Below are 20,169 nucleotides of genomic sequence, written 5' to 3' on the forward strand. Positions count from 1 at the left end.
TTTGGCTGCCTGTTTTCTTTTTTGTTATCTATCTATCTATCTGTCTGTCTGTCTGTCTGTCTGTCTGTCTGTCTGTCTGTCTGTGGAACCAGACAGATAGGAAAGAAAATGTGTTTATATGTAGAGGTGTCAACGCTAAATTGGTCTGGTTGATTTCATATTGCTCTCAATATGACAGCTGCGATGAGCTCATGAAGCAGGGCGACGACGACAGTGACTATTCGGTTAAGCGCTACTCGACGGGATCGGCGATTGCAGGCGCCTCCAGTCCTAAGAGCACCAAACGCAAGAAGACGTCGATTCCTCGGGGTCAGATCATCTTTCGGCCGTTTAATATGAAACGCATGGAGCCAGTCAGCATACTGTTCGCGGACATTGTGGGATTCACCAAGATGAGCGCCAACAAGTCGGCGCATGCCCTGGTGGGACTCCTCAATGACTTATTTGGACGCTTCGATCGCCTGTGCGAGCTCGCGTGTTGCGAGAAGATCAGCACGCTGGGAGACTGTTACTATTGCGTGGCTGGTTGTCCCGAACCACGAGAGGACCACGCCTACTGTTGCATAGAGATGGGGCTTGGGATGATCCAGGCCATTGAGCAGTTCTGTCAAGAAAAAAAGGAGATGGTGAACATGCGTGTTGGCGTCCACACGGGCACCGTGCTTTGCGGGATCCTCGGCATGAAGCGGTTTAAATTCGACGTCTGGTCCAATGATGTCAACCTAGCCAATCTCATGGAGCAGTTGGGTGTCGCCGGGAAGGTTCACCTTTCGGAGGCCACGGACAAGTTCTTGGATGACCGGTACTTGCGAGAAGATGGCCGAGTCCCAGAAAGGATTGGACCAAGTGTGGTTGCAGATCAGCTTAAAGGTAAGATGTGCATTTCTAATGACTAGCACGTAGTACATGAGCATGTTTCCTTGTTTAGTACTGTGCTTAGTCTTTGTTGCGAAACCGTGCCTTGGAGTAATGAGTGAGACACTTTTGGCTCTTGGCTCATCTGGTTGTTAAAACTTTCTTTGCTGTGTTGAAACTTTGCTCTTCAGCCTGTGTATTGTCAGTATCTTCAGGGTTTACTTGTCAAAGCGTTTTGTTGAATCTTTGCCCCTGCGGTTTCTGTGACATATTTGGTTTTCGGAGCAGGTTTTTTTAGTCCGTTATGTGTTGTCTAACCTTTTCCACAGCCTTCAGAAAGGGACTCATATTGGAGTTTTGTACTGTCAGTTTTTCCTCAAAAAAGGCCTGTCATTTTCTATGTATGATCATGTTTTCCATTCAGTGGTCAACAAAGCAAAATTATAATGTGCAAGTGGCAAATTAGTCATGTTAGCATGTGATTTTGTATTTGATGTATTTCTGCCAGTTTGTGCACGTCTCCTTTCCTTTAAAGGGATAGTACACCCCAAAAAATTAAAATGGTCATCATTTACTAACCCTCTTGTGGTGTCATATGTAAGACTTTCTTTCTTTAGTGGAACACAAAAAGAGATATTTTCAAAAATGTCTCGGCATTTATTTATATATCTCCCACAGAAGAAAAAGTCTTACAGGTATTTTAAATTTGTTTTTGAAATTTGTATTATTATTATTTTATATTTCTATTTGGCTTTAATTTATTTTATAAAATTTTTAGTCATTTTAGTATTTCAGTTTAAATGTATTATTTCTAATTTTTATAATATAAATATATTTAACCATAATATTTACACTGTAAATGATGACAGAATTTTCATTTTTGGGGTGAACTGTCCCTTTAATAGCTCATAAAGAGATTAATGTTGGAGATTTGTATAATCATTTTGCAAAAGAGCTGTAATGTCCACTGTGTCCTAATTTCATGTGCTTTCTAATCAGCAATCAACAAAGAAAAATGAGCATTTGCAAATTAGCAACCTTGTTTTGCATGCCAATAAGGTTAGCATGCAAGCTATATTTAGGGTGACCATACGTGCCATTTTCCCTGGCCAGGATTTCTATATTGCCTAAAATATCTAGGTTTTGGCTTTGTTTGTGTGTGCAGACCGATCGGTGTATGACATCAAAATACCATACAGACGGTTCCTTATGCTTTCAAAATGCTCTCGAGGTATTTTGATGTCAAACACTTATCGGTCTGAGCCGGGCTTATCATGCTGCTTTTAAGTCGAACACTCATCCTATGTACGCGTAATTGCATCGCTTTGACCATATGTCCCACCTTCTCACACACACCATGATTGGTCCATTTATGTACAATGCCTGCATGTTATTGGTCAAACTACTTTTCGATCATTACCTTCAGCAAGCATGAAAACAGGAAAAACAAAGCCAAAACAAATCCTGGCAAGGACGCGTCCTGGGAAAATGGCACGTATGGTCACCCTAGCTATATTTGTACATTTGTTTCTTTTGCATATTTGGCATTTCAAGCTAACCTCTCCTTTCGCTTAAAGACTGGTCACCTCACTTATATCAAGTATTGGATTCTCAAGGCATCGACATTTGTATAAATGTGACCAAAGGCTGGCATTTTTATGTAATTAACTTATGCAAATGGTTCTTTCATTTTGTTAATTGTACTTGAGCTCAACCAAAAGCTAATAATTGGGCGTTGAGTGATATATTTTCCGTACAGAATATGAATGTCCCAGCTGGTTATTAATCCTTCCAGGTCATAATTATGGTTACTTAATAAATCCTCTTCATTTAATGAGGAATGCCAGACTGTAATTAATATAAAATAAAATTCTCATTTTGGCAGTATTGATAACAGGCCTAATGACTAAACCTCTTATAAGATTAGCAAAGTGGCATCTGTCCTTTACCACGCAGATTGGCGTAACGTCTTCGCATATTCAGTTTTTTTTAAATCATTGTTATTGATTAAGGAGCCACGTGTTAAAAAAAGCCCCATGCATTTTCACAGGACTTTTGACATCTTTATCCGCCGTGCTAAAATCTAAGCACTGAAGGATCCCAAACGCCTGTTTGCGAGTGGATAAACTCAACTGGTGAAACTGGAATTGCTGTGCCAGAACAAATCTCTATGCTCCTGAGGAACTCAAGCCTCATTTTTTTACTCTGTCATTCCCTCAGCCTTCGTTTAAAAGGGTAAAATGGCCTCCTTAAAACGGTCCCATGGTGCTCGTTTCTAAATATCTGTCAGATCTTCTATGAATTTCTTTCCTTTAGCCTCTGTTTTTGTGCTCTAGTCTTTCCAGTGGATAGTTTTGCTCTTAGTGTTGTTGTTTTTTTTGTTTTTTTTTACAGTTTCATGACTCCGAATGGTACAGCAAGGTGAAGTGTAACATTGCATAACAACCTTTCTTTTTCTAACACCACTGAACTCTCTGTTGAATTCACTGCATTTCATTTTGCTCGGTTTAACACATCCTGTACTCGAGGCCTGAAGTTGTAATATTTGACTTCCTTTCTTTAATCATCAACAAAATGATTAAAGTGGCGACATTCTTTCCTTCATATCTTGTGTTCATTTGATTGCCCCTCTTCAGGCGTTTTTTTTTTTCTTCCCCCCAGTTCACTGGCTGAAAGCTTAATTTTCCCACTCCGGAGTGGTGTGTTCAGTCGTTTCTAAATATCTGTCAGATCTTCTATCAATTTCTTTCCTTTAGCCTCTGTTTTTGTGCTCTAGTCTTTCCAGTGGATAGTTTTGCTCTTAGTGTTGTTGTTTTTTTTTTGTTTTTTTTTACAGTTTCATGACTCCGAATGGTACAGCAAGGTGAAGTGTAACATTGCATAACAACCTTTCTTTTTCTAACACCACTGAACTCTCTGTTGAATTCACTGCATTTCATTTTGCTCGGTTTAACACATCCTGTACTCGAGGCCTGAAGTTGTAATATTTGACTTCCTTTCTTTAATCATCAACAAAATGATTAAAGTGGCGACATTCTTTCCTTCATATCTTGTGTTCATTTGATTGCCCCTCTTCAGGCGTTTTTTTTTTCTTCCCCCCAGTTCACTGGCTGAAAGCTTAATTTTCCCACTCCGGAGTGGTGTGTTCAGTCCAGCGCTCAGGATTTATCTTTCCCTCATGGATTTTCAGGCCTATTGAATGTGCTCTCCGTCGAGAGAGACTTCGACTCCAGAATGGCAAAAATCTTCCAGCTGCTCGCAGTAGCTACGTAAATCACCGAAGGAAAGTAGCGAGCTCGTGTGGAAACCTGGCAGACCTGGGAATAGAGACTGGCCAGGTCTCGAGTAAATCACACCGACCTGGACGCTAATCACAAACCTGCAGTCTCCCATCAGATGCCGATGTTCTTTTGAATTGGACACGTTTAAATGAAAGTGTTGGCTCTCGCTGCAAGGTCTTTCAATTTGCTGGTGAAATCAAGCTGCGCAAACCAACAAAAACAGCACACATGGGTCATTCCTACTGTGCAGTACATTTTCATGTCTCTGTGAAATCAAACCATGAAACCAAGAGCCCATCAAATCTAAACTGGGTGTTTTAGTTTAGTTTTCAGTCCTTGTGTGTTAGCTTTGAAGTCATCTATAGCAGCCTATATGCTAGTGTACTGCTAAAAGACTTTTAACAGTTTTTCCGCTTTTGTGAAATTGATGTCAGATACACACACACATATATATATATACAGTGGGTACGGAAAGTATTCAGACCCCCTTACATTTTTCACTCTTTGTTATATTGCAGCCATTTGCTAAAATCATTTAAGTAAAAAATTTTTCCTCATTAATGTACACACAGCACCCCATATTGACAGAAAAACACAGAATTGTTGACATTTTTGCAGATTTATTAAAAAAGAAAAACTGAAATATCACATGGTCCTAAGTATTCAGACCCTTTGCTCAGTATTTAGTAGAAGCACCCTTTTGATCTAATACAGCCATGAGTCTTTTTGGGAAAGAGGCAACAAGTTTTTCACACCTGGATTTGGAGATCCTCTGCCATTCCTCCTTGCAGAGCCTCTCCAGTTCTGGCAGGTTGGATGGTAAACGTTGGTGGACAGCAATTTTTAGGTCTCTCCAGAGATGCTCAATTGGGTTTAAGTCAGGGCTCTGGCTGGGCCATTCAGTCGTGAGTTAGCGCTAGTTATAGATTGATATATCATTCTACCTAATGTTCAGCAGTTTTGAGATTAACAGTATATCGTCCCATAAAGTCAAATTCAAAATGTATTGAAATGTGTTATATAATGGGAACCAGAAGTCTTAGAAAATGCTTCTATATTGCATTTTAATATGTTTCTTTACATTACAAATGAAATTGCACTACTGGGTTGTATGATTTTTTTTGTGGACACCCTGATACATTTTGTTCAGGTTTTGTTTTTTTAGTGGGACATTTAAAAGAACAGATTTTATTTGAAGTAGAAAAGGCTTTTGTAACATTATAAATGTCTTTGCTGTCTCTAATTTAATGCATCACTGGTGAATAAAAATATACATTTTGTTAAAAAGAAAAGTCATACTGGTGGCCTGGCCACAAGCTTTTGAACGGTAGTGTATCAGCATGCAACTTTGAGTGAATATTTAATGCTTTAATATTTAATAATTTCATTTTCCAAAAAGATTTTCCAAAAAACAGTTTGTGCTTCATTGGAAGCAAGAACATCTGACCTTATGTACAAAAAATTTGCAGAATTATAGATATTTCATCATTTTATACCAGGATCTTTATTTTAAGAGTCCTAATGCTATCAGTGTATTTTCATATTTGATAATGAAAATAAATCAGACTGCCCTGCGTCCTAGATATAGCTATAGACTCGGACCATTGAAAACCCATAGCGGTGAACTGCTGGTTATCATTGTTGTGCTCTTGAGCTCTTGGCACTTAACCTCAGAGCGCTCCAGTGGGACTGTAGTGAGTTCATGCCGGCACTGTGTGACAACAACAGAGACATTTTCTCTAGCCATGGTCATATATCAGTAAATACAGAAATTAGTTAAAAAATTTTTTTATGTTTTTTAAAGAAGTTTCTTATGCTCATTAAGGCTACATTTATTTGATCAAAAATACAGAAAAAAACCCGTGAAATTGTGAAATTTTATTGCAATTTAAAATAACAGTTTTCTGTTTTAATTTACTTTCAAATATAATTTATCCCTGTGATGAAAAGCTGAATTTTCAGCATCATTATTCCAGTCTTCAGTGTCACAAGATCCTACATATACTAAAATAACTAAAACAAATAAATAAAACAACTATATAGACATTTTTTAAAAAGTATAAAAATTAAAAGAACACAAAAAATGCTAAAACTAACAAAAATTTGACATGAAAATGGAAAATATAAAAAGTCTTTATTCAAAATATTAATGAAAACCATTATAATTAAGTCATACTAAAATAACAATGTTAAGAGCAAGGGGTCAAAGTTTGTCTGGTTACCATAGGTCATTTTGCCCCTGCTACTAGCTGCACAATCTGTTGCTAAAAAGCATATTTCTCCATTTACAAAATGATCAGCCAGATTTCCCCAGGTATTCTTGACGAGTGGTGAAACAGAACGAGGGCGGTTTGGAGTCAAGGAGCGAGTCGACTGTGAAGACGAGGAAACTTAAGTTCTTTCGGCAGCTGCGATGACAGCTAATGAGACGGCTAAGAGTAAATACATCCTGCTGTGTGATACTGGTTCCCAGCATGCCGAGGGAGCAGCTGCTCTTTGATGTGTGATTGTACGGTGTCTGAAGGTGACAGGAGAAACACACTAGCGCCATATCTGCCGCGATTCTGCAGGGACCACTGACCATCCACGCTGTTCTGACCTACTGACTCCAAGTATGTTCTCATAAAGCCATTAATAGAATATGAAAAATTAAAAGTGGCAGTGTTGTTTCTCATTCTGACGTAGCCTCTTTCCTCTTGTCCCTGCGGTGTCTGCATCAGCAAAGCCAGTGTTCTGCAGCCGTGAACAAGATGTTATCTGTCACTTAGTGGATGTTTTTTTTTCCCCCTTGAATGACCTGTGATTGAGTGTCTTTCTCAAGGGCGCCGTGATTATACAGGAGCGCCAGGGTTCAAATCAGGCGAGGTTAGGACTTGGTGATATATTTTGAGTATTAAAGGGATAGTTTACCCGAAAATGAAAATTTGCTCTTTATTTAATCACCCTCAGGCCATCCAAATTAATATCCGTGGCTCCTGACGATATATATTGAGGTCTTATGAAGCGAAACAGTCGGTCTGTGCAAGAAACTGAACATTGTTTATAACATTATCAGCCGTAATCCAGAGCTTCAGGCCAACGGTCCGGAGTGATATTCGGTTCACGAACGAATCATTCTTTTGAACTGGTTCTTTTTTGGTGAACTAATCGAAGCGGTTCATTAAATCGGACTGAAACAGTTCGTGGCTTGAGCAGCACAGATCTACAAGTTACTCAATCAAATCTCACATTATGTAAAAAGGTGAGCTGATGAAGACTAGTTTATTCACTTTATATGCTTTAGACATTACAGTATGGCACAACTTACAGTATGTATAGCAATTAACTGTGGTGCTCATATATGAGATATGGATTTGAGTTGTGTCCTAATTCCCTCCTCACCGTTTCCCGTTGTCTTTCATCAGTAGCTGCTAAAACGAATGAGCAAGAATCCAAAACTTAATTATGTACTGTAGCCAAGAGTGTAGCTTTGTTCATAATTAGCCGTCATTGTATGTTTAATGACCGTGGAGAGTTGCTCCGCTATGTGAGATTTCCGTCACTGCAGCTATGTGGAATGAGCCGAGAGCATGTCGTTTCCACAGCTCAGCATAAAAGTCCACCAGAAAAATGTACAAAGTCTTGAGTCAGCACAACTCTTTCTTTATCGCTTACGACAGACATGTCTGGTACCCCATATTTACGGTCTAGAGAGATGCAATATTAGCCGGCCAACCTGTTCTCCAGTTTGGCACCCTAATCAGACGTTGTGAGCAGGTGCATCTGACATCTCAAGTGCAGTGTTTTGAAAAGCTTTTGTCTTAGATGATCATAAGTCACCTACAGGCGATCGGATGCGATCAGAGCCACCTGGAGCCTGGCAGATACGAGCACTTGCTGCCATATAAACAACTTAGATTGTCTATCACTGCAGATCAGAGGTCAAGTGGGCTCAGGTGTGTGTGGCAGCCGTCATATACCCACTGATCAGACGTGTTATGATTTTATGATTTGTGCATGCCTAGCTAGGACATATTAAATGTCAGTGTGTATTACGTCCTGCGATGTTGGTGCTACAGACATTAATTAAGACAAATAAAGTGGAAAATATACTTTCTGAGCAATCAGACCTTATTTTTTGCACGTGAAAAAATCTGAATTTTTTTTGCAAATATCAAAGGTAACACTGATTCAAATATTTTTAAAAAATTATTACAAAAAATATTATTTCATTTTAAATATTTAAAATTAAATAATGATATTAAAATATTATTTAGAAATCAATACAAATATAAAAATATCAATCATTTTTTTATGCTCAACCAAGGCTGCATTTCTTTGATCAAAAGTACAGAAAAAAATTTTTTATTCCAATTTCAAATAGCTTTTTTCTATTTGAATATATTTTAAAATAATGTATTCCTGTGATCAAAGCTGAATGTTCAGCATCATTACTCCAGTCTTCAGTGTCACATGATCCTTCAGAAATCAGTATAATATACTGATTTGTGGCTCTATGAACATTATTTTTATTATTATTAATGTTGAAAAAGTTGATTGATTGATACTTTTGTTGAAATGGTTTAGTTTTGTTTTTGTTGCATTTTTTTAATTTTAAAAACTTAAAAAAACATTTATTTCAAACTAAAATCTTTTGTAAGTATATATATATATATATATATAGAGAGGCTCTATGAACATTATTTTTATTATTATTAATGTTGAAAAAGTTGATTGATTGATACTTTTGTTGAAATTGGTTTAGTTTTGTTTTTGTTGCATTTTTTTAATTTTAAAAACTTAAAAAAACATTTATTTCAAACTAAAATCTTTTGTAAGTATATATATATATATATATATAGAGAGAGAGAGAGAGATGTCTTCATAATAAATGTCTTTACACTCACTTTTGATCAATTTCCTTGCTAAAAAGTATTAATTTCTTTTAATTTATTTACTGTAAATAATTACTGACCCTGAACTTTTGAACTGATAGAGTGTATTTATATTCTATTTATCACTAAATAATTGTATTTATTGCTAAAACTTGAATCAGTGCTGGAACGTCTCTGTAAATATTATAAATAAAGTCTAGAGCTCCATTCTGCTTAAGTAGCTCTATTGAATTCATCATCCCACAGTCCTGATGGTGACAGATGCGTCCCGACTGCACGCCGGTTTCTTATGTTGTGAGAGATGGTGACAGCATCTCACTGAAATGATTGGAGTAAATCACTGCAAAGCCATTACAGTGGCTTCGGCTCTGGCCTGTGGAAAGTCCACGTGTTTGACCCCGCTCACCGTCATTTATTTCCACTGTCCTTCAGCTCAGGCCTCGCTGAAGACACTGATATCTGGCCCTTCATCTCTGTAGAAAGAATTGAGGTGGGTGTTGTTGCTCGGATCTGAGCGGATGATGGATTTGCTGAGAAACGCGTTGGACTGTAGGTTATGTTGAGGTTATGTTGTTTGTGGGCTGTGTGCATGCTGGATACTGGTGGACCAGATTTTGCATTGAAAAACCGTGCACAAGCATGCTGTTCGCATTCAGAGTTGTTTTCATTAGTAGTTTCATTCAGTAGTTGAGATTAAAAAAAAAAAATAATAAAAAAATACTTTTAAATGGATCAAAAGTGACAGTAAAGAGATTTATGTTACAGATAATTTATATTTCAAATAAATGCTGTTCTGTTGAACTTTCTATTCATCAAATAACACGGTTTCCACAAAAATATGAAGCAGCACAGCTGTTTTTATCATTAATGATAATAAGAAATGTTTCTTTAGCATCAAATCAGCATATTAGCATGATTTCTGAAGGATCATGTGACACTGAAGACTGGAGTAATGCTGCTGAAAATTCAACTTTGATCACAGGAATAAATTACATTTTAAAATAGATTCAAATTGAAAACAGCTAAATTGTAATAATTTTTCACTATATTTTTTCATTAGTGTATTTACTGCATGTTTGATAAAACAAATTCAGTCTTGGCGAGCATAAGAGACTTCTTTTAAAAACAAACAAGAAAGAATGTTAACAACCCAAAACTTTGATCGGTAGGGTATATATAGTTTTTGTACTTATGTAATGTTAAGTATTGCAACTACATTTGGAAGGTTTGTTTTAATGAACTGGTTCAGAATTGGTTGAATGATTCATTAATCGTTCCTGGTCAAATATTTAGCTAAAACCTTAACCTTAACCCTTAACCTGTAGCTAAATCATTTAATAATAAAGTGATGCCATATAGATTGTGTTTTATATATCTATATGCTGTTGTTGTGTAAGGTAGTTTGAAGTTAAATAGATTAATTTCAGTGAATCGGTAGAATCAAAAATGTGAATCAAATATGGAACCATTTATTAATTTGAATTGTTATATGCGTTAAAATATTATCAGTCTGTCCTTCTGTCTGTCTGTCTGCCTTTCTGTCTGTTTATCTGTCTGTCCATCCGTCCATCTATCCGTCCGTCTATCCGTCTATCTGTCTGTCTGTCTGCCTTTCTGTCTGTTTATCCGTCCGTCTATCCGTCTATCTGTCTATCTGTCTGTCTCTGTCTGTCTCTGTCTCTGTCTCTGTCTGTCTGTCTGTCTGTCTCTGTCTGTCTCTCTGTCTGTCTGTCTGTCTGTCTGTCTGTCTAACAAAATAATATATTTCCATGTAGAGTCCAGAAGTGTTATTTGTATTTAAAAAATAAATTAATATATTTTTGTAAATATATTTTTTATAAAACAATTATGTTGAATAAGTAATAGTCTAAATGTCAATGTCAACTGTACACACGGTTGCTTTTCCCCACATCGGTCCTGCGTGGCATCCACAAAGCATCCATGCATTGATCCCTTGGGGAAACGTGTCTGCCGTGGCTGTGGACCGGTTGGTTTCATCTGAAGCATCTGAGGGAACGTGGATGTGTTAAATACAGTCAGCTTTCTGTTAAGAGTTACTTAGCACTTCTCATCAACACTCTTATCCCATATCGATCCTTCCCAGATTCAGCATGCGTGAACACACACGCTCATCCTTCTCTTCAGCAGCTCTGTGCTGCTGCTAATACCTCGTTAGAGCGCTCTGCGCTTTGATCATTTTAGCATTTCAATAAATATTCATTATGAATCAGACATGTCAGAAAGAGACAGTTCTTGGTTTAATGAGTCGTTCATGAATCAAACATCAATATTACTATTGTTCTTACTAAGCTCAGTCTAATTTGTGAACAAATTGTTCAGTCAAATCCATGAGTGAATCATTTTGTGAAGTGGTTCAACCAATAGTTTGAAAAGGCCCAGTCCATAAACAAACTGTTCTGTCGAATTAATCAATAAATCATTTTGCGAACCAATTCAACCATTTAATCAAAAAGGCCTAATTCATAAACAAATGTTCATTATAATGTATGAATGAATCAACTGGTGAACCAGCTCAACTGAGTAATTGAAAAGGTCCTGTTCATCAAAAAATGATTCGGTCTAATTCATGAACTAATTGATCAGACTGATTAATGAATGAAACATTTTGTGAACTGGTTTGAATAATCAACCATTTAATCAGAAAGGTCTAATTCATAAACACATTTTTCATGACTCATTTGTGAATGAGTCATTTGGTGAACCAGTTCAAGTGATTAATCGAAAAGGTCCAATTCCGTAACAAATTGTTCAGTCTAAATCGTGAATGAATCATTTTGTGAATCAGTTTAACCGATTCATTGAAAAGGTACAATAATCATTCAGCCACTATCATAGCATTGTGCAGCAACACAGCTAATATTCCTTTAAGAGAATGTAAATTCTAGTTAATTTTGCACTGATATTTGATTTCAGTAGTGATGCAGAAGTGAGAAAAATCACATTCGTTTTATGCAAACTTGCAGTTAAAGGGTTAGAAGCGAGCGAGCGAGCTTGAAGGATGAGCGTGTTATGAGCTGTGGCCTCTTGTGTCTGGTGGAGGTTAAACCTCTCTGGCTCTCCTCCAGAGCGCTTCAGCTCACACGTTCAGGGGAATTTCTGAAGGATTTCCCACAGTTCAGACGAGTGCTTCTCTCCGTTTGTGTGCTGAAATGCATAAACGCAGGCGTACTTCCCAGAGCGAGCGCGGTGCACATTGTCAGGCTGTCTTCCCTCTTGCTGCTGTATTTAGTCAGAGTTCTCATTTGCTTCGACATGCTGTATAATTTACACATGCTTCGTGTGCATTCCTGCCCATTGTCGACTTCTCTCTCAGTCTCTCCGATTTCTGACAAATAGCAGTTCTTTCCTGTCATGTTTTCTGAGTGTTTGTGCGCTTCTGCATGGTTTTCCACAGTCTAAATGGATTTATACACTTCATCTTTGATGAATTCTTCACTCTGATTGGTTGATAGACATTCTGAGGTGATTAGTTACAGTGTGAGGCAGCACTAGATTGATATTGATTGCTTGACATACATTATTATTTATTTCAGAAGATTTCTGGCATGAGAGGTGCTCATTTTCTGGCAAATGCAGAGACTAGGGAATTGTGGTGATCTGCCAACTGATGGCTTTAGGGCTGTTTTTGGTTTTTCTGCACCTTTATACTTAGAAATTCACAATTAAAGTTTGAAAGTATCCTGCTGACTTTCATAATGTTCAGATCTTCAAAATATAACCAACAGTGATGATGTCAGCATATTGCATACTGAATTCTGATGGGTCTACTTTCTTGTACTTGTTTGTAGGGATGCACCGATATGAAAATTTTGGCCGATACGATAACCGATTATTCTTTATTTTTGAAAGCCGATAACCGATATGTTGGCCGATAAATCTATATCCAAATTGTTATATACTTTTTGAGAGCCTGATTACAAAAAAGGTCTCATCATTAAAAGCCACATCCCAAACACTTCAACATAAGCAGCCTAGTTTGAACGGTGTACGTTTTAAAAATATTTTTACTCTCCCATTACCAAATTTAGTCATAAAGTCTTACAAATAAATAAAATTCTGCATAAATAATGCAAACAAGTCACTGGACATCATTACACGTGTAAAGAATCAAAATGAATGCGCCACAGATCAATAAAACGAAATAGCCTCTGCACGGACAATAATTAAATGATTTTAATTACTAAACCATACTGCTGATGAAAATAATAAGAGAAAAATACAAGTAGTTGTTGTTATTAATAATATATCAATGATTTTGAAAAAGTAACAAATTAATACCACTGTTTTAAATAGCAGCCGTTGAGCTGCGCGCGCTGAAGCTGAAGAGCTGAATGAACACGGTAAACTGAAGCGTCTTGCTGGCAGCTTATTTAACTCAAGGAAATGCATCCTGAGATGAATATTAATACAACATAAACATAATAATACAACTTATATATGTACAAAATGATGCAGTTATTGCGTGCTATAGTCAGAATGTGTGATCCTGTTGTGGATGCGCTCTTCCCATAACAACGCGCTGAAACACGGCAACTAAACCCAAAGAATTCACAACGTTTTATTATAATAATGTTCTCATTAGAATGTTATATACACAACATTCCCAATCATAGTTATTAATGTTGTGCACTGCTGTTTGAGCTGCGTGCGCTGAGCTAAAGATGATCACCGGTAAACTGAAGCGCTCTTTTAACTTAACCAAACGCATTCTATATGAGATAAATCAGATATACATCAAATAAACACAATATTACAATGTACAATTGCACAAAAGGCTGCAAACGAACAGCGCGCATCTGAAGTGTCTCTGAAGGAAATAATGCATTATTTATCGGCTTTAAGATATCGGCCAAATTTTCTTATCAGGCCGATACCGATAACAGAAAAAATGAGCCGATATGGGCCGATACCGATATGGTGGCCGATATATCGTGCATCCCTACTTGTTTGCATACTGAATTGTGATTGGTGTTGACTTCCTGGCATATATTTACTCATTTATAGTCACTTTCACACTGCATAGTGACTGTAGACTGTAGTAGTAATGGCTGTTTGTTTTAAGCAGGAAGCTTCATCGGTTGGGTAAGGAAGAGCTTTTCTGGGATGAAAAATGTTTTGAGATAAATACAAAATATAGATTTGTAGTAGTAGAAAAATCAGCTTTGACCTGTTGGAAATTAAATATGCTATTCATTTGTTTGCTTATTTGCATTTATTTATTTACTTATTTTATTGATTTATTTGCACATTTGATTTTTATTTATTGGCTTTATTTATTCATGTGCATAGATTTGCTTTAGTTACTAATTTGTTTGTTTACATTATTTTCTTATTTGTTTTTTATTTGTTTGCATTTATTTTTGTTAATTTACTTATTGTTTGTTTGCTTGCATTTATTATTTGCTTGCTTTTTTAGTTTTCTGCTCATTTGCTTTTTATTTATTTGCTTTTATTTATTTATTTTGCATTTATTTACTTGTTTGCTTTTTATTTATTTTGCTTCATTTATTATTTATTTTTCGCTTTTATATTTTTTATATGTTTTTGTTTTTATTTATTTATATAGTTGATTTATTTGCATTTTATTACTTATTTAATTGTTTGTTTGTTCATTTGCATTTATATGCTTTCCTTTAATTTAGTTTTTTACTTATTTATTTTGTTTGTTTGTTTGTTTATTTATTATTTATTTGAATTGATTTATTTAAATCTAATGCAATGACTAATACTAACCTAATGAAAGTGTGACTTAAATTTAGAACTACTGTTTGGGGTCACTTTGTGATTGTGTGTTGATGGTGGCCGTGGCATCTGTACTGTATCTGTCAGGCAGCTCTAAAGAATATGCCAGCTCTTAAATTCATTAGCTGTTGTATTGGATTGGATTGCATGCTCGGATCTCAGATTACAGAATGAAACTGTTTCATTTATTAAACTGCATCCACTATTGTCATCTTAGCTTGTAGTGCAGACCGATCGGTATACATTGTGCTCACAATGATCTGTAAAAAGAGCTCGTATCCCATATCTACTCGCTGTTGCACTAGTATTTCGTTTTTTCCCCTTCCTTATCTCCCAAGAGAGAGGAAGCTGCTTAACAGCTATGGCCATACAGAAGAGATAGTCAGAGCGGTGCATTCAAGGACAGTGTGTGTGTGTGTGTGTGTGTGTGTGTGTGTGTTTGCAGTGATGACTGTGTTTATGAACTGAGCATCAGCATTATCATAGAGCTCCTGCATGTAATCACCTTATGCTCTTTGGAGTCTCGGGAGCAGCAACCGGATGCCTGAACGAGATCTATAACCATATGGAGAGACAGAGAGAGGACTGGAAAAGCTGTTACTCACCTGACGTTAGACCGAGAAAGAGGCCTTGTGGGGGGAAAAATTTGTGCTTTCATGCATAAATTGCTAGTAAATTTCACAACTAATTACAAATAAATGGCAAGTAACACATTGAATTAAACATGAAATTTTGAAAAACTGAAATAGTATTTTCTTGTAAAATGTACTTCAGTGAGCCAATAATCACAGCTTTGAAAAATAATTTTTACATGTAACTTTATATATACTATGCATTTGTGTGAATTTACTTTAAACTGAGGAACCATTATTGTTACCAAACATCCCATCATATTGGTTATCGATCATAACCTGAACATAATTATTGTATCATGCATCACTAGGTAGGGTGTTGGAGATTGGAACAAATAACCGTAAGTTTTAACGTTTGGTGCATAATTCATTTCCATCAACAGACATGAATGATGCATATAATAATGCAGCATGTGGTGTTATTTTTTCACAATAACAGCTACATAGCTATATGCTTAAAGCCAAACCAAATACATTAAGCATAGTTATGCCCTGGAAACCACTCGGCATCCCTGACTTTTGTAGGAGAAAGCGTTACTCAAATTAAAAAAAAAATGTATTTAATATTTTTAGACAGATCTTGAAAATTTGAAACTACATAATTAAATTTGTCCAAATATCACTATAGTTGACGGTGAGATATTTCTAAAGATATTTCCACCTGGAGAAACAACAGCTAAACAGCTTGTGCTCCATGGACAATAGAGCGGATTTGTAATCATAGAAGTGGTGCATTTATTATTTGAATGGCGAGTAGTTTGTTTAGCCCTCAGCATCTGCCTACACTCTCAAACACCATGAGTGCGAGTCCGAATAAGGATGAGTTTTCTACAATGCATGCCATGTTTACCGGGAAATGGTGGGAGGGCTGAACGCAAACATGCCACTTGACTCGACTGTTTGAAGAGCAGAGAATTTATTGACACTGTGAAGTAAATCAGGCTTCTGCTTCTCCTCACAGTCGATTTAAGCACTGTAAATTTGGGGATTTCTTTATTGTTCAGAGGAATTATACAGCTCAGGAGACTTTCTCAGTTTTTTTTCTCTCCTTAAATTCCTTGCTTAGAAATAAAAATAGACACATGAGTCAATAGTTGAGGTACAGTAAAAGTGTAGCGCTATAAAATCAAAGTGTATGGCAGCGCAGATCCTTTGAGTTCAAATTAAGATCTCTGATTTTTGCTTGATTTAGTAATGTGAGATTACTTTTTAATAACGCAGCCTGTGAAGAATAGAAATCAATTCGAAAATTGTCATTATTTATTCATCATGTTTTTCAAAGCCTGTAAGATTTTCTTTCTTTCAAGAAACATGTCACCTTTTTTTTTGCACAGTGTTTTAATCATACATTTTTTGTTTTTAAAAAAAAATATTTTATCATAGTGTTCATTCATTTTACGCATTAATTATAGTTAATGAGAACAACATTTTAGTTTATGGTAATATGTCAAATGAAAGAAAAATTGTCAGACTGTAACAGACCATACTTTTAGCCCAGTTAAGTTTTCAACATTTTGAAAATGCAGACAAATATACAAAATATTTATGAACATAGTCAAACATTTGGGGTTCGGTAAGTTTAAAAACATTTTTTTTTTTAAAAAGTAAAAACAATTGTGCTCACCAAGGTTGCATTTATTTGATAAAAACATTAAGATTGTGAAATATTATTGCAATTTAAAAATAACTGTTTTCTATTTTAAAATATTTTAAATTGTAATTTATCCCTGTGATCAAAGCTGAATTTTCAGCATCATTACTCCAGTCTTCAGTGTCACATGATCCTTCAGAAATCAGTATAATATGCTGATTTGATGCTCAACAAGCATTTCTTATTATTATCAATGTTGAAAACATTTGTACTGATTAATATTTTTTATGGAAACCATGATGCATTTTGTTTTTAAGGATTCCCTGATAAACAGAAATTTTAAAATGACAGCATTTATTTGAAATAGAAATATTCTGAAACATAAGAAGTGTCTTTACTGTCACTTTTGATCAATTTAATGCATCCTTATTGAATAAAATTATTATTTTCTTCATTTTGCAGTGTTTTTAGTCATCCTTGTTGTCTTTTTAATACAATATTAATTCATTTTAGACTGTTTAACCGAATTTCCACAGAATTTTAGTCAATTAAAATAACATTTTACTTTATTCAAATCTGCAAAATGATGAAAATGCGTATCAGAATGTAACATACCATACTTTAACCCAGTTTTGAAACAGTATGAACATGCTAAAGGGATAATTCACACAAAAAACACAAAAAAACAATCAGTTGACGATAGCCATTGACTTCCATGGCTACCATCAATTGTTTACATACCAACGTACTTTAAAATATTTCAAAAAATACTTAGAAGTTGCTGTATTGTGAATTCTTCATATAGACTGTTAGAGACTGTGTATCACCTGTAGTGCATTTTTAAAGCAGTAGCATATTCTCAATGCAAGCTACAAATACAAGCAGGAAGGGAAAAAGTCAGTCCATACGGGTGAGTAAATGATGACAGCGTCTTCATTCTTGGGTGAATTATTCCTTTAACACTATTCCCAGCCTGCCCTTTATGGACAAAACATTGCTAGAGTACCTGAGAGAGAGAGAAAGGAGAGATTATGCTGAAGTCCATTATTAGCTGCCAATGAAATACACACACAGCTTGAGCAGCTTTCATCTGGTGGTTGTGAAGATCCCAGATCCCCGACCGAGTGCTGAGGAGCATCTCCCCGCTGTTTCAGCCCAAAATCTCCCTCTGCTCTTATGAGAGAGTGGACGAAACCTCTTGCAACATCCGCAGATGGGCTAATATCCACTTTGCCTCCCCCTGAGAGAGCCACGGTCACTAAATCTAAGCATTTGATTCAACTTTCTGTTCGCTGAGAGCAGCTTCAGCAACATAATGCCATGTGTGAGGCATCTGCTTTTATAAATTATTAAAAAACAGACCTTTGTTTGAAAAGGTCACACTACTCTGCTGGAATGACCATCTTTGCATGAATTTCCTTGCTGGTCCTGACTAGTTCATGCTGGTTAGTGTTAGTTTAGCACTGGGGAATAACATACTGAAGATGTGCAGCTTACACTCCAGAAAGAAATTCAGGGGGATCTGTTGCCACAACGTAAAGGCGCAGTATGTAATATTGACAGCTAGTGGTTGAAATGGGTTCAAAATAGTTGTTTCTCCCGCCCCTCGTCCTCAGACTCGATGCTCACGCGGGTTGCCAGGAACGAGCACAAGTGACAAAGGAAGGTGACGAGCCTTACACTCTGACCCAGTTCGTTTGCTGGCTTCCATGGATGCAATATGCTGTGTTTTCCTGGCAGCCCGGGGTGTCGAAATACTATTGGGTAAATTGGCAGTGGGCGGGGTCACACAGACCAAAACAAAAACAGAAAAACAGACTGACACGGAACACACATTTCAAAGTAGAATAACTGAATGTAGCGTTGTTTTTCTGAAAAAAAAGTATGTGAACTTAGCATGTTTCCTGTATATCTGCAAACATGGTATTTTTATGCTTTAGTACAGTTAAAAAAATTACATACAGCATCTTTAAATAAATGCATGTTTGCAAGTTAAATATTCAAGTTAGTATTGATTTAATTAAAACTTTTAAGTTGCAAACATTATTTTGATGAGCTCTGTTAACATAAAAATGTTGATCATTACATCAACTTGATGTTGTTTGTAATTTAAACCGAAATTTCTGCATTAATTGATTTTTTTTGTAAAATATAATAAGTTGTTGTTACTTGTATATCAAATTTGCATGCTAATTAAGTTACATGTAGCATGCACTATGCATGCTGTGCCTAGCAGCTCTCTATTAAAACTACTTCTAAAACTATTAAACTATTTCAAACTTAAATCCTTCTGAGCTATTAAATTGACTTCAGACTTTCTATTCAGGCTTTCTCATCCAACTGTTTTATCTACTTTCATTTGAAGTTGTCATAACTCAAAAAGATTGATGCAAACATCATCTATTTTTTTTTTTGAGCCAAAACATTTTGTGCAGCTAAGCTTGGTTCACCCAGGAATGACAAATCTGTCATCTTTTTCTCGCCTGTATAACTTTTCATTTTCTGTTTTGCGTTCTGAATGACAGTAAATGGGTCAGTAAATGATGACACGTTTCATTTTAGGGTAAACTGTCCCTTTAAGGGCCCTGCTTATCCATATGCTGGTGATGTTTTCAGCAGGTTAAGAAGCTCATGTTGAGTCTCGTGATATTCATGCTCATTGTTTCCAAGGTTATGAAGCACATGGAAAATTGCTCATTGATTTTGACAGGCTGTTGGATAAACTAGATTTTATTTATGAAATATATGTATGTGCTCACCTTAGTTTAACCTAAGTTAACATAACTTAACATTTTCTTACTTAGCATTAATGGCTTGTTTTCCAAATATCCCAAAATTCTAAAATCTGACGTAAGATGTTAAGTCTTGTTTTCTGAAAAATGGATCGAAATTAAGTGAGTTTACACTTAAAACAAGAAACAATATGTCAGTGGGTTAAGAAAAATACCCTTGTTTTCCTTTTGAATTGAGCTTATTATTATATATTATAGATATTTTGTCTTGTTTTAAGCATAAGCACTTAATTTTGAGACAATTTTCAGAAACCAAAACTTAGCATGTAATAGACCAAATAGTCATTTTGCTTCTCAAGTAAATGTATTTTGATTTAAGAATGTTTAGATGTTTGTACTGGAAAACAAGATAAAAATACAGAGTAAGACAATCATTTTTTT

General features: G+C 35.9%; 1 protein-coding gene across 1 annotated transcript in view; it reads left to right on the top strand.

Annotated features, from left to right (window-relative positions):
* The window catches only part of LOC107553626 (adenylate cyclase type 9-like), a 52,448-nt gene that overhangs the window by 1,859 nt on the left and 30,420 nt on the right, over positions 1–20,169 (top strand). The window contains exon 2 of the mRNA XM_016235913.1: positions 179–870. Coding sequence (XP_016091399.1) covers positions 179–870 — 692 coding nt within the window. The remainder of the gene's footprint in view (positions 1–178; positions 871–20,169) is intronic.

The sequence above is a fragment of the Sinocyclocheilus grahami genome, unplaced genomic scaffold (genome assembly GCF_001515645.1).
Source record: "Sinocyclocheilus grahami isolate Dianchi unplaced genomic scaffold, SAMN03320097.WGS_v1.1 scaffold476.1, whole genome shotgun sequence".
Classification (NCBI taxonomy): domain Eukaryota; kingdom Metazoa; phylum Chordata; class Actinopteri; order Cypriniformes; family Cyprinidae; genus Sinocyclocheilus; species Sinocyclocheilus grahami.